Below are 25319 nucleotides of genomic sequence, written 5' to 3'. Positions count from 1 at the left end.
TTATAACTCCAAGGTACATTATCCAATCCGCACAAAACATCTTATGCATGATGCTACTTCAAGCTTGAACATACGTGAATGGAAACAATTTCAATAACTCATAGCGCCGCCTACTGGCTAATGGAAATGTCATATTTTATACTTGTATTTATTCCTTCTAGCCAGGTGACCTGATTACTCTCAAATTTGGTAAGGATAGCCTTAAGACATTGATGATGCATCATCATGAATATTGTGCATTTTCGTTGAACGCTGTTGGCATGGCGACGCATCGTTTGCCATTAAAAAGGAAGCTGATGGTTTAGTGACTTGGGAAGCTCAAAAACTCATGGAACTTTATACATGTGTCAAAGGCATTGGAAGAAATATTTTACATGATTTTTTGTCTTGTCCATTTTAAATTGCCTCTATAGCGCCTCCTACAATATTTCAAAAGAGCAGCCCCAGCGCTACGTTTCAGCTACATGTATGAAACTTGGTAGGCACATGTATCCTATGGAGACTTAAAAATAACTCTCTTGGGACCATGCTCTAGTCTAACCCTACCGAAAGTTGGCCATTTGGATTTATGTGTGAATTTTCGATAGATTTTGGCCTATTTCTAGTCTCTATACTTTAGCGAACTTCTCCTAGGGAATTTGTCTGATCCTCTTCAAATTTGGTCAGTACAATCTCAAGACCGTTGTGATTAAAAGTTATCAAAAGCTTTATGTTTGACGGAATGGCTTAGCCGTAGCGGGCGGCTACTTTACCTTATTCCCATTGAAAAAAGCTAATGTAACTCAACTGGACTTGTTCCAAACGGTCCCAAAGTTCACATGCTTGATAACACTCATGGCCTGAGGATGTCTACAAGCTCATTTTCATTACTCTCACTCGATGACACGCTGTCCGGCGGTCGCAGACTTTATCGGACGCGCAGGCCGGAGTCCCGCCGGCACCCCCAACGTGCGGGAGGATGCGAGGGCCCGTTCATCGCTGCTTTAATTATTATTATTAATAAATTATTATTATTATTAATCAGAATGTAAATGTTACTGAGGTCTGCTCATCACTGTTGGGTGATGAAGATGAAGATGTTTTCAATCATTTTTATTTTTAACACATGAGTCACCACGACGACGATTTCATGTTCCACATTATTACATAAGAGACAATATTAATATCTAAATATCAAATATATAGTTTTATTTTCATGTTCTGAATTTATTTATTTATACCTAATTTAAATGTTGTTTTTAATCTTATGAAATATGTTCAATAAAAGGGTTAGAATCATAATATATATATATATATATTATAATATAATAATAATAATAATAATAATAATAGTTATAATCTGTGTTATTTAATGATGAAGTTTATTGGTGACCAAAAGAACAAAGTGAACTTTCACTTTCAACCTTGAATAACCTTCAGAGACATGAACGTGTTGCTCTGCACCTCCTCTCATCTCATCTTCTCCCCTCTCCACCTCCTCTCCTCTCCACCTCCTCTCCTCTGCACCTCCTCTCCTCCTGAGTCCTCCCTCCTCCCCTCTTGCTCTCCTCCCGGTGTTTGTGCGGAGCAGAAGGAGAAACCGGAGGAACGGCAGAGCGATGCAGAGCGCGCAGCAGGATGTCTTTCACCTCCTCCTCCTGGTCCCGGACGCTCCTAACCTCGCTCCTTTTGCAGCTCCTTATCGTGCCGCCGTGCCTCCTCCACCCGCAGCCGTGCCACCTCCTGGCTCAGATCGGACACACTGTGCGCGTGGGTGCGCTCCTTCCGGCGCAGCGGGCGGCTCGCGTGCAGGTCCAGGCGGCGCTGAGCCGCGCGACGAGCACGATGAACCGGGACCCGGAGCGGAACAACTTTCTGCCCTACAACTTGAGTCTGGAGCTGGTTTCCCGCCAGCCGGCCACCGCGGACCCGGAGTCCCTGTTCCGGTGCGTGTGTCAGGGCGTCGTGGTGCAGGGAGTGTCCGCAGTGCTTGCGTTCCCGCAGAGCCGCGAGGAGCTGCTACAGGTAGACTTCATGGCCTCGTTCCTGGAGATCCCGTTCCTCAGCGTCCTTGAGCACGGAGAGCCGCTCCGGACCCAGGTACGACCAGCACGTGCTCCTCCCGGTACTACTGCTCCGAATCAACCGGGTTCTGTTGTGGTCTAACCTGGTCTGGGTCTGGGGTTAGTGGTTTGACCTTCTGCTGCTTGATGTCTGGAGGTTTGTGGTGTAAAATAAGGAGCACGTGCTCCATGGCTGAGTGCAGAGCTGCTGTTTGTTTGTTTGCTGTTTGTTTCCCGCTGAAAAGACTCAAAAGTGACATTTTAGATGAAACGTTTTGTCCAGATTTCCATATACATTTGTTTTAGTCTACATTGTGATAAAAATAGAATTTGATGATTTTAGAGATTTATTTAGAAACCAGATCCACATTCCTCAGTAGTCCAAATTACAAATCTTTTAACAACCAACAGTGTTCTTAAGCATCAGACTCAACTATTAGTGTGAGGAAGAATGAGAGTGAGGAAGAGTGGAGTAATAATGTGAGCAGTGGGGCTGCAGAACATGTTCTAGGGCCATCCAATCAATTTTAGCAAACTTCTCAGAATGATTTAATGCAAAAACATCAAGGTATCAAACACGTATTACTACTTTGCAGTTCAATATTTAACATTTATTCCAACACGAAAAAAGCAGTAAATAACACTGATAAACACGTCAGGACATCTTATTTTAGACACCCTCACAGGGAATTCAGTATAATATATATATATATATATATATATAGATACAAGTTATGATGAGTTTTCACTATTAATCTCTATTAGATGTTGATGCCTCCATGACCAAGTTAAGCAGATGAGACTGAGGAACTATGTAGAAGAAAAGATGTTCACTTTGCCTCATATGTAGCTTGACAGAGTTCTCATGTCTCCTTACCTCCTCCTCCCTCACTCCCTACCCTGGTGTTCTCATGTTTCCTTACCTCCTCCTCCCTCACTCCCTACCCTGGTGTTCTCATGTCTCCTTACCTCCTCCTCCCTCACTCCCTACCCTGGTGTTCTCATGTTTCCTTACCTCCTCCTCCCTCACTCCCTACCTGTCCGTGCTGGATCTGTCCTCGTTGTTTTAAAGTTAAATAAGTTGTTAGCATGACGTCATCCAGCTAGCCAAACCTGTCTGGTGCAGCTAGTAGAGAAGCTTCACGTGCTGCTTCTCTTTCCCGCTAGTCTGCTGTCTGATTGTGAGGTCAGGCTGATCTGGGATCAGATCTTTGGCCTGAAGTTTCTCCTCAAAGTTCTCCTCTCAAACGGGTCTTGGAGGAGTAGCGCTCGCGCTGGCGCTCGCTCGCCTGTAGAGACTTCTCCTGACGAATGCGCAGCTTTGGGCCGAACTGAATCTATTTGAGGACACTGATTGGCTAAATTGTACATCACTCATTTATATCTTTAATCAGCAATTGGCTAAACTGCTTCATAGACCCGCCTCTTTTGGGCCAAATTCGTTTGGCCACTAGCTGCACGTTCTGAGACGAGTACACAGGCATAGAGGACGAGCAGGAAAAGCAGATATTTTGCGTAGATATCATATTTTACACATATTACTGGGTACATTCCATAGTTCAAAAACACAAATATTTAGTTTTGTGTGGCTCAAGATGGGGCCAGGCCCCATGGCCCTTTATTGGCCAGCCGCCACTGAATGTGAGTAATAGTGAGAGGAAGAGTGTGAGGAAGAGTGTGAGTAATAGTGAGAGGAAGAGTGTGAGGAAGAGTGAGCGTGAGGAAGAGTGTGAGGAAGAGTGAGAGTGATGAAGAGTGAGAGGGAGGAAGAGTGAGGAATAGTGAGAGGGAGGAAGAGTGTGAATAATAGTGAGAGGGAGGAAGAGTGTGAGGAAGAGTGAGAGTGAGGAAGAGTGTAAGTAATAGTGAGAGGAAGAGTGAGAGTGAGGAAGAGTGAGTAATAGTGAGAGGAAGAGTGAGTGTGAGGAAGAGTGAGGAAGAGTGTGAGGAAGAGTGAGTGTGAGTAATAGTGAGAGGAAGAGTGTGAGGAAGAGTGTGAGGAAGAGTGAGTGTGAGGAAGAGTGAGCGTGAGGAAGAGTGTGTGGAAGAGTGAGAGTGATGAAGAGTGAGGAATAGTGAGAGGGAGGAAGAGTGTGAATAATAGTGAGAGGGAGGAAGAGTGTGAGGAATAGTGAGAGGGAGGAAGAGTGTGAGGAAGAGTGAGAGTGAGGAAGAGTGTAAGTAATAGTGAGAGGAAGAGTGAGAGTGAGGAAGAGTGAGTAATAGTGAGAGGAAGAGTGTGAGGAAGAGTGAGTGTGAGGAAGAGTGTGAGTAATAGTGTGAGGGTGAGTGTGAGGAAGAGTGTGAGTAATAGTGAGAGGAAGAGTGAGTGTGAGGAAGAGTGAGTAATAGTGTGAGGAAGAGTGAGCGTGAGTAATAGTGTGAGGAAGAGTGAGAGGAAGAGTGAGTAATAGTGAGAGTGAGGAAGAGTGTGAGTAATAGCGAGAGGAAGAGTGTGAGTAATAGTGTGAGGAAGAGTGAGAGGAAGAGTGAGAGTGAGGAAGAGTGAGTAATAGCGAGAGGAAGAGTGAGAGTGAGGAAGAGTGCGAGGAAGAGTGAGGAAGAGTGAATAATAGTGAGAGGAAGAGTGAGAGTGAGGAAGAGTGTGAGTAATAGTGAGAGGAAGAGTGAGAGTGAGGAAGAGTGTGAGGAATAGTGAGAGGAAGAGTATGAGGAAGAGTGAGAGTGAGGAAGAGTGTGAGTAAGAGGAAGAGTGAGAGGGAGGAAGAGTGTGAGGAATAGGGAGAGGGAGGAAGAGTGTGAGGAAGAGTGAGAGGGAGGAAGAGTGTGAGGGAGGAAGAGTGTGAGGAATAGTGAGAGGGAGGAAGAGTGTGAGGGAGGAATAGTGAGAGGAAGAGTGAGAGTGAGGAAGAGTGAGAAGGACGTGTGGTCTACACGAGTCTACCTGCAGAGCTTCTGTATTTACAGTACAACAGTAAAACATAGATTTGTTTAAAACATTTTTTGTCCCCCAACGACCCAGAATGTGCAGAACTTCCTGCCGTAGGCTTTCAGAATAAAAGCCTGAGTGTGTGTTGATGAGATTATCTCTGCAGAGATTTTTATTTCCACACTGAAAACAATCCAGTTAAAGCTGATCGCAGGTTTCCTTGTTTTTAATCCTGTAATTCATCAAACTACACAGAATATAATTCAGAGTCTCAGAAATGGGCCACCAACATATTTCATGTGATGTTTAGAGATGTGAGTCTTCATACAACGTGTACTTTGAGCTGATTGAAGAGTTTCATATCATTCTTGGATAATTGTGATGAGCTTTCTAGTTTTTCTAGAGTCTCATGAGCGACAGACGTGAACTCTTGTTTCCTTTCAGTCCTGAATCCACAAACGGCTGATTCAGTGTTTGAAGTATTCGTCGTCCTGCTGCTGTTTGTTGTTGAGTTCAGAGACTCTCTGAAGGAGTTCAACATCTGCTCAGAGACTCAGAGACTCAGCAAGGGAACCTAGCTGCTGTGTGATGTTTACAGAACAGATTCATCAGGTCAGAGACGATCAGCAACAGTTTCTCTCCTCAATCATAAAACAGTCTGCAGTGAACCAGCCTGATAACCTGTTTCACTGCAAACTTCATCTTCTATATGAATCCCGCGATAAATGTCAATTCCATTTATTTCTACAGCCCAGAATCACAAATCACAAATCTTCTTCTTCAGAGTTCTTTACAATCTGTAAAACAAACTCAAACACAAAAATAACCTTTAAAAACCTCAGAGAGTTTTATTACCATGAAGATGAAACGGATTTTCACTCCTGGAAACATTTCTATTCAGTCGATGATATGAAGACATTGGATGTAGTTCTACTTCCTCTCTGATCGCTGCTGGAACCAATGAGCCGTCAGGAAGCTGAGATCAAACTGATGAATAGAATCCAAAGAGGTTTATGATTCTAAACAGCTCAAGAGTTTCAACCTTTTATTCACACATTTAGTCCTTGAACTGTTAGACTAGTTCCCATCAGCTGGTTTCACTGCTTTAGACCGGTTTTACTTCATCCAATGAACTGGCCCTCTCAGCTGATTCAACAATTAAACATGAAACACTAACTTCCACATCAAGGCTGTTGCAAAGTGAAATGACCAAAAATATCCACCAGAGCTAAAACAAATCAAGTTTTTTATCTCTTAGAAATCACCAATAACATGATGTTCCTGGATTCGGTTGTTCAGATACATGAAATGCTTGAATGCATGAAAATGTTTGAAATACAGTTTTTGTGGTTTTTCATTGAAACATTGTAATAATCTATATTTCAGTTGTTGGTGGTTCCACTAATAACTCGTCCAATGATCTTCAGAGCTGCAGCTCAACACCTGAGGAACCGCTTCAACTGTTTTCAGTGTAAATAAAACTTCTTTCTGAAATAACAGCTCCATTTAAGCCCAAGTAAATATCTGATTTATTTGATATTGATTTGGATGTTCGACTGGAACAAACTTCAGCGATTAACTTGAATTCATTTAACAAATGGAACTGTAACAAATTATAGGAAATATCGACATAATGGAATATTGGCGGTGGAAAGAGCACTTTGAGGAACTCCTAAACCCGACCAACATGTCCTCTGCAGAGGAGGCAGCGCCTGAAGACCTGGGGGGGGGGGGCTCACCCAAATCCCTGACTGAGGTCGCTGAGGTGGTCAAAAAGCTCCTTGGTGGCGCTGGACGATGAGATCCGCCCTGAGATGCTGAAGGCGCTGGACGCTGTTGGGCTGTCTTGGCTGACACGCCTCTTCAGTGTCGCATGGGGGTCGGGATCAGTGCCAATGGACTGGCAGACCAGGGTGGTTCCCATCTTCAAAAAGAGGGACCGGAGAGTGTGAATCACACTACTCAGCCTCCCGGGGAAGGCTTATGCCAGGGTGCTGGAAAGGAGGCTCCGACCGTTTGTCGAACCTCGGATTCAAGAGGAGCAGTGAGGATTCAAGAGGAGCAGTGCGGATTCAAGAGGAGCAGTGCGGATTCAAGAGGAGCAGTGAGGATTCAAGAGGAGCAGTGTGGATTCAAGAGGAGCAGAGAGGATTCTAGAGGAGCAGTGCGGATTCAAGAGGAGCAGTGTGGATTCAAGAGGAGCAGTGAGGATTCAAGAGGAGCAGTGCGGATTCAAGAGGAGCAGTGAGGATTCTAGAGGAGCAGTGAGGATTCAAGAGGAGCAGTGAGGATTCAAGAGGAGCAGTGCGGATTCAAGAGGAGCAGTGAGGATTCTAGAGGAGCAGTGAGGATTCAAGAGGAGCAGTGTGGATTCAAGAGGAGCAGAGAGGATTCTAGAGGAGCAGTGTGGATTCAAGAGGAGCAGAGAGGATTCTAGAGGAGCAGTGAGGATTCAAGAGGAGCAGTGAGGATTCAAGAGGAGCAGTGCGGATTCAAGAGGAGCAGTGAGGATTCTAGAGGAGCAGTGAGGATTCAAGAGGAGCAGTGAGGATTCAAGAGGAGCAGTGCGGATTCTAGAGGAGCAGAGAGGATTCTAGAGGAGCAGTGCGGATTCAAGAGGAGCAGTGCGGATTCAAGAGGAGCAGTGAGGATTCAAGAGGAGCAGTGAGGATTCAAGAGGAGCAGTGAGGATTCTAGAGGAGCAGTGCGGATTCAAGAGGAGCAGTGCGGATTCAAGAGGAGCAGTGAGGATTCAAGAGGAGCAGTGTGGATTCAAGAGGAGCAGAGAGGATTCTAGAGGAGCAGTGTGGATTCAAGAGGAGCAGAGAGGATTCTAGAGGAGCAGTGTGGATTCTAGAGGAGCAGAGAGGATTCTAGAGGAGCAGTGTGGATTCAAGAGGAGCAGTGAGGATTCAAGAGGAGCAGTGAGGATTCTAGAGGAGCAGAGAGGATTCTAGAGGAGCAGTATGGATTCTAGAGGAGCAGTGTGGATTCAAGAGGAGCAGTGAGGATTCAAGAGGAGCAGTGAGGATTCTAGAGGAGCAGAGAGGATTCTAGAGGAGCAGTATGGATTCTAGAGGAGCAGTGAGGATTCTAGAGGAGCAGTGAGGATTCTAGAGGAGCAGTGAGGATTCTAGAGGAGCAGTGAGGATTCAAGAGGAGCAGTGAGGATTCTAGAGGAGCAGAGAGGATTCAAGAGGAGCAGAGAGGATTCCGTCCCGGCCGTGGAACAGTGGACCAGCTCTTTACCCTCTACTACTGGAGGGGTTCTGGGAGTCTACATGTGCTTTGTGGACTTGGAGAAGGCTTGTGCGACCCGACCCCGGATAAGCGGAGGAAAATGAATGTCTTATAGCAAAGCACTCAGGGAGGGGCCTGTGACCTCTGACCTTTTATTAATTAGCAGGAAGCTGTGGTGATGTTTTCATCTGGACGAGCTGTCAGACTGAAGCTCGTTAAGACTCGTTAGGAGACTTAACCAGCTAATAATTGCTGCCGAGGTTTGAGTCTCTGCAGGCTGATAAACAGACTGCTGATAAGTTATCAGGCTGATCCCAGACCAGCTGGAGACCCCGTATTACACACACACACACACACACACACACACACACACACACACACACAGACCAACATGTAGTGACGACGTGTTCAGGTCCTGTGGGACAAACGAGAACTAGCAGCTTCCAGTTTGTCAGGAATTCAGTTCACGTTCGTCAACACGAGTTCTGCTTCATTCAAAGACACACACACACACACACACACACACACACACACACACACACACACACACACACACAGCCCTGAGCTGCCTTCAGGCTCTCAGACGTTAGTAGGAACATTTCCAACTGATAACACAAATAAGACATATTTATATTCAGTATAGAACTTAAGTAGGTTACAGATGAGACTCTTATTTATTCTGTAGCATCGCACACAAACTGAATAATAACACTTGTGTCCTCGTTCAAGGTCGTCTCTTCTGCTGACTGTCTTCAGCATCAATATGTTTGATGAAGTCGTTGATAGTTTTCCTGTATTCACACTCAGTCATGATGATGAACCGTGTGATGAGATTCAACAGCACAGATGGAAGACGTTCACAGTTCTCTGTCGCTTCCTGAGCAGGAAAACAATGTATTTATTCATTATAATGCATTTTCATAAGATATCGAACTGGAAACTATATGATGATGAATTCTGAATAACTTTCGAGGTTGTTTTTGTGTTAATGAGTTTATTCTTCAGTTTGTGAAGAATAAACAGTCCAAACTGTTTTATTTCTCCTCCGTTACATCACACTGATCATATTTGATATCGTATCTCTTTCCCCAGAGAGTGTTTTGCTGTTTGTCTCCTCTGCAGTGTTGACAGTCTCTGTTTCCTCTCACTTCTTGTGTAGTTGTGTAGTTGTGTAGTTGTGTAGTTGTGTAGCTGTGTAGCTGTTGTTTGGCTGTGAAATAAATCCAGTGTGACTCTGAGCTGCTGGATTCTCTCTGATGAAGTGAAACATTTATTTACTGTTTAGAAAGTCTTTGATCAGAGGAGGATTATCCTCCACCGCTCTGCTGTCGCTCCTTCTCTCTCTTGTCTGTTGCTGTGAACTGATTGGTCGTCTCTGACGGACACGAGAGGATCAAGTGTTTCTCTGATGTACTCGCTCTGTGAGCGGCTCACAGCTTTGACTGCTGGAGAAAAGATCACATTAAAGAGCAGCAACATGAAAACATGAAACTGACATTAAAATGAGTTCAGTGGTGATTTCACCCCTCAGAGAATCTCCACCTCATCGTGGTGACTGAGACTCTGAATGAATCGGTAATGAACCGACACGTTGGAGCTGCAGCACAGAACCCGGACCTGATCCCTGAACCACCTGTTTCATTCTGAAAGTCCTACATGGAGCCCACCAGCCGTGGGGTTCAGCGTTAGTGGCCCTCAGGTGGGCTGACATCTGGCATCTAAACCAGGCTCCAGGGACGGGTTAGAGCAGTGGTTCTCAAACTGTGGGGCGCGCCCCTCTAGTGGGGTGCAGCAGTATTGCAGTCGGGTGTCACACTGCTCAGGTTCTCAAAGGAGTCTCAGACCGATTGTGGAACCTCAGATCCAGGAGGAGCGATGAGGATTCTCAAAGGATCATCGAATCGCGTCCCTCAGAGAGTCCTGAAGGAATACAGGTCCGAATACAGGTCCATCCGATCCTTAACCAAAGTCAGACCAGTTTCAGGAGGAGAGGAGGTGAGGAAGAGAGGAGTAGAGGAAGGGTGGTAGAGGAAGAGAGGGGGGAGAGGAAGGGAAGGAGGAGAGGAAGATAGGAGGTGAGGAAGGAGACGAAGGCGAGCTGGAGAGGAGGAGAGGTGGTTCAGCAGAGAACAGATTTCATTATCGAGCTATTCAGCTGCTCGACTTCAATAGAAGTGTGTGTGTGTGTGTGTGTGTGTGTGTGTGTGTGTGTGTGTGTGCGAGATTGAAAGGATTCTGATAGTGCCGCCCTGTTATAGAGCAGAATAATGAACCTGTCTGTCTCTGTCTGTAATTTATACTACAGACTAGTGTTTTTTAGAGTTCTGTCATCTGTCGTCTCAGAGCTGTGAAAGAAAACTTTTTCGTTTTTATTCTCACCTCCTCATCCAATCAAATGCTCCACATTAACTCTGAGTGTGTGTGTGTGTGTGTGTGTGTGTGAGAGAGAGACACAGATAATGCTGTTGGTCACGCTCCGAAACATTTTGTGAAATTGGCAGGCTGCCACATATCCCAGCATGCATCAGTGCTGTAATGACAGTGACCTTCAGTTAATTCAATCTACAACAACAATCACATCAGCTGACCTCTGACCTCTCCTGTGTCTCAGACCACCGCTGGTGACATAAGCGGAGGCTTAGACGTCACTTAGGCTTCACAGGAACTTGACCTAATTTCTGCTCCAATCAGATCACTGCTGCAGAAACATGTTTTATAAAGAGAGTACTGATAAATGTAAAGTCATTACTTTGGTGAGAAGGTGAGACCAGAGCGTCCTGCCTGTCTCTGTTTAACAGACAGATCTGGACCTATTAGAGGGACACCAGCTGAGGACCAGCGTCGTCCAGCTGGCTGTGGGCCCGTGTAATTGCCAGGAGCAGTGATTACCTAAATGTTGGATGTAAACAGCTGCTGGTTTAATGTATTCTGTGCTTGATGTGATGGATGTGTGCTGGATCAGAGCCAGCAGCCTGCAAGACTCATTCATCTGTCTGTCCTCTTTAATCAAAGACTCTGGACTGCTGAGCTTTTAGTGAGATGAACCTCAGACTGTCTTTAAAGACAGAGCCACAACTCTGCAGACAGACTGAAGACAAACTGAAAACGGTCTGAAGACAGACTAAAGACAGACTAAAGAGAGACTAAAGACAGACTAAAGACAGACTAAAGAGAGACTAAAGAGAGACTAAAGACAGACTAAAGACAGACTAAAGAGAGACTAAAGAGAGACTAAAGAGAGACTAAAGACAGACTAAAGACAGACTAAAGAGAGACTAAAGACAGACTAAAGACAGACTAAAGAGAGACTAAAGAGAGACTAAAGAGAGACTAAAGACAGACTAAAGAGAGACTAAAGACAGACTAAAGAGAGACTAAAGACAGACTAAAGACAGACTAAAGACAGACTAAAGAGAGACTAAAGACAGACTAAAGAGAGACTAAAGAGAGACTAAAGAGAGACTAAAGACAGACTAAAGAGAGACTAAAGAGAGACTAAAGACAGACTAAAGACAGACTAAAGAGAGACTAAAGACAGACTAAAGAGAGACTAAAGACAGACTAAAGAGAGACTAAAGACAGACTAAAGACAGACTAAAGAGAGACTAAAGACAGACTAAAGAGAGACTAAAGAGAGACTAAAGACAGACTAAAGAGAGACTAAAGAGAGACTAAAGACAGACTAAAGACAGACTAAAGAGAGACTAAAGACAGACTGAAGAGAGACTGAAGAGAGACTAAAGAGAGACTAAAGAGAGACTAAAGAGAGACTAAAGAGAGACTAAAGAGAGACTAAAGAGAGACTAAAGACAGACTAAAGACAGACTAAAGACAGACTAAAGACAGACTAAAGAGAGACTAAAGACAGACTAAAGACAGACTAAAGACAGAATAAAGAGAGACTAAAGACAGACTGAAGACAGACTGAAGACAGACTGAAGAGAGACTGAAGAGAGACTGAAGAGAGACTAAAGAGAGACTAAAGAGAGACTAAAGAGAGACTGAAGAGAGACTGAAGAGAGACTGAAGAGAGACTGAAGAGAGACTGAAGAGAGACTGAAGACAGACTGAAGAGAGACTAAAGAGAGACTAAAGAGAGACTAAAGAGAGACTAAAGACAGACTAAAGACAGACTAAAGACAGACTAAAGAGAGACTAAAGAGAGACTAAAGAGAGACTAAAGAGACTAAAGACAGACTAAAGAGACTAAAGAGAGACTAAAGACAGACTAAAGAGAGACTTAAGACAGACTAAAGACAGACCTGAAGACAGACTAAAGAGAGACTAAAGACAGACTTAAGACAGACTGAAGACAGACTTAAGACAGACTGAAGACAGACTGAAGACAGACTGAAGACAGACTGAAGATAGACTAAAGACAGACTAAAGAGAGACTGAAGACAGACTGAAGACAGACTGAAGAGAGACTGAAGAGAGACTAAAGACAGACTAAAGACAGACTGAAGAGAGACTGAAGACAGACTGAAGACAGACTGAAGACAGACTAAAGACAGACTGAAGACTGGTAGTGATGACATCTTAAGGAACAGTGAGTATTGAAACTATGAAATATTTATTGGGAAAGTGGATGGATGGAAATCAGGTTTGTGTATCAGATCTTTTCATGTCTTGTCGTTTTTATATTTAATTCATATTTTATTGAATCGACTTCTTTGATCTCGTTTCTGTTTCTGTGTTTTATTGATCCTCCGTTTCAACACATGGGCAGAAACTTTACTTTAGAACCAACGTATTTATTAGAAGTAGTTTCAGTATTCCTGACGTTCTGTAAAGAGACACTTTCTTTAATGAGAAAACATGAAGTTTCTCAGTGTTCAGGTTTAGTTTAGAAACTAAAGGCAAGTCAAGGCAAGTTTATTTGTAGCAAGGTAGTTCAAAGTGCTTCACATAAAACCATTAAAAGCACTGGTGAACATCCCGCAGGACTATCCCACCATGGTGAACATCCCCCAGGACTATCCTCACCATGGTGAACATCCCCCAGGACTATCCTCACCATGGTGAACATCCCCCAGGACTATCCTCACCATGGTGAACATCCCCCAGGACTATCCTCACCATGGTGAACATCCCCCAGGACTATCCTCACCATGGTGAACATCCCCCAGGACTATCCCACCATGGTGAACATCCCCCAGGACTATCCTCACCATGGTGAACATCCCCCAGGACTATCCTCACCATGGTGAACATCCCCCAGGACTATCCTCACCATGGTGAACATCCCCCAGGACTATCCCACCATTCAGCTATGCCCGAGCCCATCTATCATGGTGCAATGTGTGCTCATTCTGACAACTCAAGTGTCAGAATGAGTATTTTGGTCAGCGATGCAGCAGAGCTAAAACAACTAACCTGTCACCATTTAACTTGTTTGTGAACGAGCTGAGAAGGATTCAGGTCAACACACGAGGGATTGAGAACATGAATCCAATCAACAACAGGAAGTGACCCTTTGACACAGAGGATTATTGTTTTTGGGTTTGTCATGTTTTACATTTTAAACATGACTTCCGCTTTAGTCAGTGATTTCCTACAGTGCCCATGATGCCCTAGGACAGACCCGACCTGACCCGGAGGGCTGGTTGTATTCAGCTGTGTTGAAAAGGAACAGTAACGAAGAGTCAGCTGGTCATTTCTGTGTAACTCAGATATTACAGGTCATCGTTAGTCCTCAGGGGGGGGGTTTGACATGTCCAGGGTCTCCATGTCCTCCTCTGTGTGGGGGGGGTTTGACATGTCCAGAGTCTCCATGTCCTCCTCTGTGTGTGTGTGGGGGGGGTTTGACATGTCCAGAGTCTCCATGTCCTCCTCTGTGTGTGTGGGGGGGGGGTTTGACATGTCCAGGGTCTCCATGTCCTCCTCTGTGTGGGGGGGGTTTGACATGTCCAGAGTCTCCATGTCCTCCTCTGTGTGTGTGGGGGGGGGGGTTTGACATGTCCAGAGTCTCCATGTCCTCCTCTGTGTGTGTGGGGGGGGGGGGTTTGACATGTCCAGGGTCTCCATGTCCTCCTCTGTGTGGGGGGGGTTTGACATGTCCAGAGTCTCCATGTCCTCCTCTGTGTGTGTGGGGGGGGGGTTTGACATGTCCAGAGTCTCCATGTCCTCCTCTGTGTGTGTGGGGGGGGGTTTGACATGTCCAGAGTCTCCATGTCCTCCTCTGTGTGTGTGGGGGGGCGGGGTTTGACATGTCCAGAGTCTCCATGTCCTCCTCTGTGTGTGTGGGGGGGGGGGTTTGACATGTCCAGAGTCTCCATGTCCTCCTCTGTGTGTGTGGGGGGGGGGTTTGACATGTCCAGAGTCTCCATGTCCTCCTCTGTGTGTGTGGGGGGGGTTTGACATGTCCAGAGTCTCCATGTCCTCCTCTGTGTGGGGGGGGTTTGACATGTCCAGAGTCTCCATGTCCTCCTCTGTGTGTGTGGGGGGGGGGTTTGACATGTCCAGAGTCTCCATGTCCTCCTCTGTGTGGGGGGGGTTTGACATGTCCAGAGTCTCCATGTCCTCCTCTGTGTGTGTGGGGGGGGGGTTTGACATGTCCAGAGTCTCCATGTCCTCCTCTGTGTGGGGGGGTTTGACATGTCCAGGGTCTGAGTCCTGATTAATTTCTCCTTCTGCATAAAGTAAGTAAAAAGCTTCAGGAAGTTCTGAAACAATGACTCGATTTATTCATTTGTTCATTGACAGAATATTAATTATCAAATACTTCTTAATCTATTAATCACACAGTTGTTATTGATCCGTGTCTCCATGAAACCATATTGAAGACAGAACCATGTCTTCATGAAGAAGGAAGTCAGCGATGATTATTAATAACGTCTCTGTCATTGGTCGTCATTAGAAACTAGATTATATGAAATAACTGTGAAACTACAAATGTTAAAGACATCAGTATCTGTTCACATCATTTGACCGTCAGGATCCCAAAACATGTTCCCTGTAGTGCCACATTAGGGATAAGGTTAATAAAGTCAGTTTTCTCAGGACCAAGTCATCGGTATCCCTAAAAATATTTGATCAGAACTTCATCAAACTCAGTATTTGTTGTTAGACATCATCATCAACTTGTTTTATTGATTAGAGCCTTCAGAAACACTGGAATATCTGCAACCCAATGTAGGGGACATATGAACCTATGAATGAAATTCATGGCATTCTCCCATAGGTGGCGCTATAATAAAAAGAATATCACAAATTACTCTGTTCTCTAATGGCTCTTTAGTGGTTCTCTGATGGCTCTTTAATGGTCAATTGATGGTTCCCTGGTGGCTCTTTAATGGCTAATTGATGGTTCCCTGATGGCTCTTTTGTGGTTCTCTGATGGTTCTCTGATGACTCTTTAATGGTTAATTGATGGTTCCCTGATGGCTCTTTTGTGGTTCTCTGATGGTTCTCTGATGACTCTTTAATGGTTAATTGATGGTTCTCTGATGGCTCTTTAATGGCTAATTGATGGTTCCCTGATGGCTCTTTAATGGCTAATTGATGGTTCCCTGATGGCTCTTTAATGGTTAATTGTTGGTTCTCTGATGACTCTTTAATGGTTAATTGTTGGTTCTCTGATGGCTCTTTAATGGCTAATTGATAGTTCTCTGATGGCTCTTTAATGGCTAATTGATGGTTCCCTGATGGCTCTTTAATGGCTAATTGATGGTTCCCTGATGGCTCTTTAATGGCTAATTGATGGTTCCCTGATGGCTCTTTAATGGCTAATTGATGGTTCCCTGATGGCTCTTTAATGGCTAATTGATGGTTCCCTGATGGCTCTTTAATGGTTAATTGATGGTTCCCTGATGGCTCTTTAATGGTTAATTGATGGTTCCCTGATGGCTCTTTAATGGTTAATTGATGGTTCTCTTATGACTCTTTAATGGTTAATTGTTGGTTCTCTGATGGCTCTTTAATGGCTAATTGATGGTTCTCTGATGGCTCTTTAATGGTTAATTGATGGTTCTCTGATGGCTCTTTAATGGTTAATTGATGGTTCTCTCTTGGTTTGTGGAGCATTGCTCTCCAGAAGTGTCCTCAAGACACCAGACAGGTTCTAATTTTCTGTGACATCTGATTGATATCTGATGATTTGTTCTTACATGTTGTTCTTCTTCTGGTTCTCTTCCTGATTCTAACTCCTGGTCCTGCATAGAACCGGTTCCACCTGCAGATGGCGATGGGGGTTCCGGAGTCCGGTCTGTCCAACCTGTTGCTGACGGTTCTGCAGCGGTCTGGTTGGAGAGAGGGTACCGTGGTTCTGTGTCGAGGCTGGGAGGAGGCTCGGGGTCTCCTGCGGCTGCTGGACAATGGGAGTTGGAGCATTGCATCATGGGACGGTGGGGGAGGAGTCACCTGGCACGTGCGTGCCCTCCTGAACCTGACACAGTCGGCACATGACGACACTCAGATCCACGACTTCCTGTCACGACACTTCCGAAAGAAGCAGCCCTCGCCCGCATCAGTGCTACTGTTCGGAGCGGACCCCCAGTGCGCGGCTGCGGTGCTGCGCAGCGCTCAGGACCTGGGCCTCACGTTACCCATGGTGCACTGGGTGCTGGGCCAGCCCCTCAGCCCCGACGCGCTGCACGCCATCGGGCTGCCTCTCGGCCTGCTGGCCTACGGAGAGGTGGAGAGGAAACCGCTCGACTTCTACGTCAGCGATGCCCTGCAGCTCGTCACCAGGGCCATCGCAGCGGCAACGGTGGTGAGACCGGACCTGGCTCTGATCCAGAACATGGTGAACTGCTACGACAAACCCAACAAACATGAGGTGCCGTCCTCTGGACAGTACCTGTCCAGGTAAGAACACATATTTCTTAGTGTTCTGAGAAACGTAATAATAATGATGACTTCTTCGGTTATTTAACCAAAAGATCAAATGTAACCTCAATGGGTCTAAAGACACAGAAATGATTATTTACACACAGTCTCCAACACCAGCAGTAGATTTATAATCAGTGTCCATAAATATTAACATGTTTTCCTCATTTTAGTCCCAATGAGTTCTGATATTTCTCCAGCGAGCAGCTCTTTGAATGTTGATTATTTTCTCACCAAACTGTGGATTCAATTGTGTTTTATCAGCAACGTGGAGGAAAAGCCTCCATCCTGACCTCAGACTGTGGGACCCGAGAGGGAAACACACACATTAATTTTCATATTCATAAATGCAATCTGTGCCTTTTTATTTTACTTTATCTGTGTGTAAATATAAACATGTTGGTTTTACATATACGTATACAGTATATATATATATATATATATATATATATATATATATATATATAAATATATAAATATATATATATATACACACTTCCGTATATCGATGTTCCTCTTTTCTTCAACAATAACTATTTTAACAGACAAAAGGAGTTTAATTCAGACACCAAATGTATTACATTCATTTGAAATAGTTTTGCCCCAAAAGAAGAAGAATAACATGACTAAAATGTGAGAATACCTTTGTCACATTTCTATTTTTTAATTCATTTTTCAGTCCAGAAAAGTGTGAGTGACCCTCGTTCATTGTGAAACCACACCCATGCACCCGGGGCACAAATTATTTGGGGTAGCCAATTTTCTCTGGAAGCACTGCGATGATCTGCAGGAAGCACTGAGATCAAGACAAGCTACAGGTTTGAGGGGTATTAAAGGTTCAACTGCTGCATTCAGTTTAGTGACAGAAAAGATCAAACACATTCACAGGAAATGAAATTACACTCAGACGGAGAGATAAAAAGCTCAGAGAATGGATTATCAGCTGCAGCAGGAGAAAAGAACAGAATAAATGAAAGAGAGCGTGAGGAGAAACAGAAACATGTTCATATGAAGTCAGATCACAGACTCATCACACATCTGAAGGTGAAATACTTTCAGAGTTATCAGTAAATATAAAGACACTTTAACATCAGGTTATTACATTTGTGGTGTTAAACCTTTTCCTTGATGCTAGCACCTAAAACCCAGAGGATACATCCTCTGAGGACCACGAATATTCACTGCATAGTTCAAAACAATCTGCCCAACTGTTGACTGTGACTTGAGAAGAGTTAAGTGTGGAACTCTGTCCTGGTTCTAGAAGCACTTTACCTACTCTGTCTGTCTGCTGCTTTGTTTTATTGTGCAAATGAATACATCTAAATCTGATTTGTGTATTAAAAGAGACTAAACAGCCTACTTTTAAAGAAAACCACGGCTTTCTGTAAAGAAAATGAGTACAAGGTTCAACCCCTGTTATTTTGATCAACAGAAGATAATGTAGCTGTACATCAGGTTGTGAAATCTTAGAACCTGGATATCTCAAAACCACCTAGAGAACAGATCAAACCTCATCTGGTGTGTGTGTGTGTTTTCTTTCTTTTTTGTGTTTCTGTCCTACAGGTTCTTGTCCAACACGTCTTTCTCCGGTCTCACAGGTCCAGTACGAGTCCATCAGAACAGGTCTCAGGTCCTCACCTCACAGCGTTTCCACATCTGGAGCTTACGACGGGACGCGCTGGGTCAGCCCACCTGGGTGACGGTGGGCAGTTGGGAGGGAGGCCAGCTGCAGGTGGAGGACCAGGTAGTCTGGCAGGGGGCCAAACCTCGCCACAGAACAGATGGCATGAGCGGGAGGACGAAGGGCCGCTGGAGGCCGGGGATGCCGGTGGTGGGGAGTCGAGTTCGGGTGGTCACACTGGTAGAGCATCCCTTCGTTTTCACGCGGGATGTGGACGAAGAGGGCAGCTGCCCGGCCGGACAGTACTGCCTGGATGCCAGCACCAACAGCTCGGAAACGTTGGAGAGATTCTTCAGGGAGGTGGCCGGAGGGAACAGCAGCTTCCTGCCTGCAGAGCACAGCAAGTGTTGCTACGGTTACTGCATCGACCTGCTGGAGAAACTGGCCGAGGACCTGGGCTTCGAGTTCGACCTTTACATCGTAGGAGACGGGAAGTACGGAGCGTGGAAGGGGGGGCGCTGGACTGGGCTCGTGGGAGACCTTCTGAACGGACTGGCAGACATGGCCGTAACCTCCTTCAGTATCAACTCCGCTCGGAGCCGAGTAATTGACTTCACCTCGCCCTTCTTCTCCACCAGCCTGGGCATCCTGGTGCGCAGTAAGGACACTGCGGCCCCCATCGGAGCCTTCATGTGGCCCCTGCACTGGTCCATGTGGGTGGGCATCTTCCTGGCGCTGCACATCACAGCTCTCTTTCTCACGCTGTACGAGTGGAAGAGTCCATACGGTATGACGCCTCACGGACGCAACAGGGTGAGGGTGTTCTCATACTCGTCTGCTCTCAACCTGTGCTACGCCATCCTGTTCGGACGCACCGTCTCCTCCAAGACGCCAAAGTGTTGGACAGGTCGGTTTCTGATGAACCTGTGGGCCATCTTCTGCCTGCTGGTGCTGTCCAGCTACACCGCCAACCTAGCAGCAGTCATGGTGGGGGAGAAGACCTTCGAGGAGGTGTCAGGAATCCACGACGCCAAGGTGAGATGAACAAAGTCCTTCAAAGTACTTTTAAAAGCTTTTCTTTCAAATCCACGTGTCTGTTCTCCAGGGAAGCCAAGTAGAATCAAACATTGTATGTTTGAACTTCCACTTAAGCTGCATTTAATAACTCAATACGCGGTTCAGATCAAGTAACATTATTTGGCGAGCCAGCATTTCTCTGTATGACACCGTGTGTAGACTGGACCAGACTGGACCAGACAGTCATCATATGTCCTCATATGAACACTAGAACAGTGACAGACAACATATCCTAATGCAAATCATCTTGAAATGTATAATTCACTTAAATCAGCAGTATTGCTCAACGACTGGTAGCATTGTGACTTATAGGGCATTTGTTCTGTTGTCCCCAATGAGGAGAGAGCGTCTACATTATATTATACGAGTCTACCATTACATTAGTGGGAGCAGATCGGTCGGTCTCTTCTTGGTCTAACGTTAGATTGATGGGGACGAACTCATCGATACAAAGTCTGAAGCAGACTGGAACTGATGGTGAACCAGACAAAACAAACCGATGACAGAACGGAGCTTTTGCCTCTGCTGACTCTGCATTATCATTGACGTTAGTTCTCCTTTTACCTTTTTTGAAGAAACTCTCAAATGTCGTTTTAACTCACTTACTAAGCTAACAAATACTATTCATAACACTGCTTCTGGTTCTGGTCTATGGCCCGCTGCTCCACAACACGGAAATCATAAACATACTGATGAGAATATCAGATGTGTGTGTGTTGGCTTCAGTCTTTGCTGCTGAGCTGTGACTCGTTATTCATTTACTTTCTGCTTCCTGTCGTGAAATAATTACACATTAAATCTCTTCTTTGGATCACCTGCCTCGTCCTAAATTACACTTTTAATTCAGCAGCGGATTGAAGCATGAAACACGTTTGTGAGTGTTTATTTAAGTGTGTGTGTGTGTGTGTGTGTGTGTGTGTGTGTGTGTGTGTGTGTGTGTGTGTGTGTGTGTGTGTGTGTGTGTGTGTGTGTGTGTGTGTGTGTGTGTGTGAGTGTGTGATTAGCTTTTTACTTTTAATGTACAGACTGCTTCTTCCAAGGAAACACTGTCAGTGTCTGTTGTTTTATTGTTGTCTGAATATGTAATATACTATAATGTATTATTATATATATATATATACATATATAAATTAATAGTGAAATTCATAATGTTTCTCTTGTTCTGTAGTCAACTGTTTGTCAATCTCTGCTGAACTCTGTCTCCTTCCTCTTCTTCGTTGGTGTGTCAGCTGCATCACCCGTCGCAGGGTTTTCGTTTTGGGACGGTGAGGGAGAGCAGCGCAGAGGATTACATGAAGAAGAGTTTTCCAGAGATGCACGAGTACATGAGGCACTTCAACGAGCCGACGACACCCGAGGGAGTCGCCACTCTCAAGTAATAGAATGATGCAAACTGTCTCTAGTTGCTGTAGTAAAGATGTTGCTCTGTGTAGAAGGACATAGTCTCTAGTTGCTGTAGTAAAGATGTTGCTCTGTGTAGAAGGACATAGTCTCTAGTTGCTGTAGTAAAGATGTTGCTCTATGTTGAAGGACAGATCCTCTAGTTGCTGTAGTAACCATGTTGCTCTGTGTTCAAGGACATAGTCTCTAGTTGCTGTAGTAACCCTGTTGCTCTGTGTTGAAGGACATAGTCTCTAGTTGCTGTAGTAACCTTGTTGCTCTATGTTGAAGGACGTAGTCTCTAGTTGCTGTAGTAGCCATGTTGCTCTGTGTTGAAGGACATAGTCTCTAGTTGCTGTAGTAACCCTGTTGCTCTGTGTTGAAGGACATAGTCTCTAGTTGCTGTAGTAACCCTGTTGCTCTGTGTTGAAGAACATAGTCTCTAGTTGCTGTAGTAACCATGTTGCTCTGTGTTGAAGGACATAGTCTCTAGTTGCTGTAGTAACCCTGTTGCTCTGTGTTGAAGAACATAGTCTCTAGTTGCTGTAGTAACCATGTTGCTCTGTGTTGAAGGACATAGTCTCTAGTTGCTGTAGTAACCATGTTGCTCTGTGTTGAAGGACATAGTCTCTAGTTGCTGTAGTAAAGATGTTGCTCTGTGTTGAAGGACATAGTCTCTAGTTGCTGTAGTAACCTTGTTGCTCTGTGGTGAAGGACAGAACCTCCAGTTGCTGTAGTCGCCATGTTGCTCTGTGTTGAAGGACATAGTCTCTAGTTGCTGTTGTAACCTAGTTGCTCTGTGTTGAAGAACATAGTCTCTAGTTGCTGTAGTAACCATGTTGCTCTGTGTTGAAGGACATAGTCTCTAGTTGCTGTAGTAAAGATGTTGCTCTGTGTTGAAGGACATAGTCTCTAGTTGCTGTAGTAACCCTGTTGCTCTATGTTGAAGGACATAGTCTCTAGTTGCTGTAGTAAAGATGTTGCTCTGTGTTGAAGGACATAGTCTCTAGTTGCTGTAGTAACCCTGTTGCTCTGTGTTGAAGGACATAGTGTCTAGTTGCTGTAGTAACCCTGTTGCTCTGTGTTGAAGAACGTAGTGTCTAGTTGCTGTAGTAACCTTGTTGCTCTGTGTTGAAGGACATAGTCTCTAGTTGCTGTAGTAACCATGTTGCTCTGTGTTGAAGGACATAGTCTCTAGTTGCTGTAGTAACCTTGTTGCTCTGTGTTGAAGGACATAGTCTCTAGTTGCTGTAGTAACCTTGTTGCTCTGTGTTGAAGGACACATCATCTAGTTGCTGTAGCAACCTAGTTGCTCTGTGTTGAAGGATATAGTCTCTAGTTGCTGTAGTAACCATGTTGCTCTGTGTTCAAGGACAGATCATCTAGTTGCTGTAGTAACCATGTTGCTCTGTGTTGAAGAACGTAGTCTCTAGTTGCTGTAGTAACCATGTTGCTCTGTGTTGAAGGACATAGTCTCTAGTTGCTGTAGTAACCATGTTGCTCTGTGTTGAAGGACATAGTCTCTAGTTGCTGTAGTAACCCTGTTGCTCTGTGTTGAAGGACATAGTCTCTAGTTGCTGTAGTAACCATGTTGCTCTGTGTTGAAGGACAGATCCTCCTCTCCTTGCTACCTTCATCATATAGTAACCGTGTTGCTCTGTGTTGAAGGACAGATCCTCCTCTCCTTGCTACCTTCATCATATAGTAACCATGTTGCTCTGTGTTGAAGGACAGATCCTCCTCTCCTTGATGCCTTCATCATATAGTAACCTTGTTGCTCTGTGTTGAAGGACAGATCCTCCTCTCCTTGATGCCTTCATCATATAGTAACCTTGTTGCTCTGTGTTGAAGGACAGATCCTCCTCTCCTTGATGCCTTCATCATGTAGTAACCTTGTTGCTCTGTGTTGAAGGACAGATCCTCCTCTCCTTGCTACCTTCATCATATAGTAACCATGTTGCTCTGTGTTGAAGGACAGATCCTCCTCTCCTTGCTACCTTCATCATATAGTAACCGTGTTGCTCTGTGTTGAAGGACAGATCCTCCTCTCCTTGATGCCTTCATCATATAGTAACCTTGTTGCTCTGTGTTGAAGGACAGATCCTCCTCTCCTTGATGCCTTCATCATGTAGTAACCTTGTTGCTCTGTGTTGAAGGACAGATCCTCCTCTCCTTGATGCCTTCATCATATAGTAACCTTGTTGCTCTGTGTTGAAGGACAGATCCTCCTCTCCTTGATGCCTTCATCATGTAGTAACCTTGTTGCTCTGTGTTGAAGGACAGATCCTCCTCTCCTTGATGCCTTCATCATATAGTAACCTTGTTGCTCTGTGTTGAAGGACAGATCCTCCTCTCCTTGATGCCTCCATCATATAGTAACCTTGTTGCTCTGTGTTGAAGGACAGATCCTCCTCTCCTTGATGCCTTCATCATGTAGTAACCTTGTTGCTCTGTGTTGAAGGACAGATCCTCCTCTCCTTGATGCCTTCATCATATAGTAACCTTGTTGCTCTGTGTTGAAGGACAGATCCTCCTCTCCTTGATGCCTTCATCATGTAGTAACCTTGTTGCTCTGTGTTGAAGGACAGATCCTCCTCTCCTTGATGCCTTCATCATGGATAAAGCTCTTCTGGATTACGAGGTTTCCATCGACGCCGACTGTAAACTCGCAACAGTCGGGAAACCGTTTGCAATCGAAGGTGAGACGTAGTGTTTGTGTGTGAACCGTGTTTGTGTCTTTGTGAGGACATTTAGACTTCTAGTTGCCATGGTTAATGTGTTGTCCTCAGATATCGAAGTACAAACATGTCGTTCTGGGTTTTTCTTCCACTCAGTTCCATCCGCTTTCTATTGAAACGTGTTTCATGAAGTTTCATCATCAACCACATCTTGACCAATCAGATCATCAGAACAGTCTCCCTGCAGACAGTTTACCAGTTTAAAGATTCACTCTGAGCTTCTTCCTCCTGCAGGGACTCTGCTGAAAACACACATTTTGTGCACTCCACAGTATCCAGTATATCATCTATATATACTGTGTATATATATACATGTATATACATATACTATGTTCTATATCGTCTATATATATATATATTAGTGCTGGGCAAGTTAACGCGTTATTATCAGTGACAATTATTTTATCGCGCGTTAACGCAGTTTTTTTTATTTATTATTAAGCGGACATTTTTAACACAAGAACCGACCGGCCCGACCGGCAGCGAGCGGTGAACAGCTGTTTGTGTGGCATCTCTTCCTGTTTCCTTCGCCTACATTCCCCTGGGTCCTAAGTCCCTCCATGTACAGCTTCTTATCACCCTCTATGTACCAACGTACATTTATAACAAACACCACACATGTTACGCTAATCAGCGTAGCATAGTGTCTGACCAACATACCAAAAACAGCAAAAAAGAAATGATTCGTTTAAATAATTTTTTTTGAGTTTTTAAAGTGTTTTTGTTTGTAATATGTATAATAATCATATCATTTAGTTATCACTACTGAGAGTTTAACAAACATTAAAACATGACGTAGATAGGTTTGCAGGTTTCAAGATGTAGATTTAAATTCATCTCTGACACACATGAAGATAAAGTTGTGAACACGCTGAATATCTATGATCAGAATCATTATAACTGTGTTATAACTGCTGCTGTGTGAAGAGAATCCTGCTGTTAACAAGAACCTGATGAGTTTAACGTGTTTAAACCAAATGTTGTTGAGCTTTAGTTCATAGAGCAGCACTTCAAAATAAAAGAGCTCAACACACTACTTTAGAATGAGGCGCACGAAAACAATAAATCATGCGAATAATCGCGATTCAAATTTTGTATTGTTTCCTAGCACTAATATATATATTATATATATAATATATATATATATATATATTATATATATATATATATATAATATCTTCTATATCGTATATATATATATATATATATATATATTTTATATATATACATACTATATACTACATACATATACTATGTTCTATATCGTCATTGTTAATGCTCGTCATCAATGATTCCACGAGGAATCAGAATGTTTGTTGTTTACTCTTCAACTTATGGTATCGGTCTGTTTGTTGTTTGTTGTTGTTTACTCTTCAGGTTATGGTATCGGTCTGTTTGTTGTTTGTTGTTGTTTACTCTTCAGGTTATGGTATCGGTCTGTTGTTTATTGTTTGTTGTTGTTTACTCTTCAGGTTATGGTATCGGTCTGTTTGTTGTTTGTT

General features: G+C 44.3%; 1 protein-coding gene across 1 annotated transcript in view; it reads left to right on the top strand.

Moving 5' to 3' along the window:
* Window positions 1-1617: 1617 nt before the first annotated feature.
* Window positions 1618-25319, top strand: part of grin3bb (glutamate receptor, ionotropic, N-methyl-D-aspartate 3Bb) — a gene marked incomplete at both ends in the record, with an annotated part of 32325 nt that continues 8623 nt past the window's right edge. Inside the window, 5 exons of the mRNA XM_079158233.1 lie at window positions 1618-2079; window positions 16334-16980; window positions 18565-19657; window positions 20929-21074; window positions 23663-23778. Coding sequence (XP_079014359.1) covers window positions 1618-2079; window positions 16334-16980; window positions 18565-19657; window positions 20929-21074; window positions 23663-23778 — 2464 coding nt within the window. The remainder of the gene's footprint in view (window positions 2080-16333; window positions 16981-18564; window positions 19658-20928; window positions 21075-23662; window positions 23779-25319) is intronic.

Source organism: Pholis gunnellus (assembly GCF_910591455.1).
Source record: "Pholis gunnellus genome assembly, chromosome: 4".
Classification (NCBI taxonomy): domain Eukaryota; kingdom Metazoa; phylum Chordata; class Actinopteri; order Perciformes; family Pholidae; genus Pholis; species Pholis gunnellus.
Note: the sequence above shows the minus strand (reverse complement) of the source record. Positions and strands in the feature narration are given on the sequence as shown.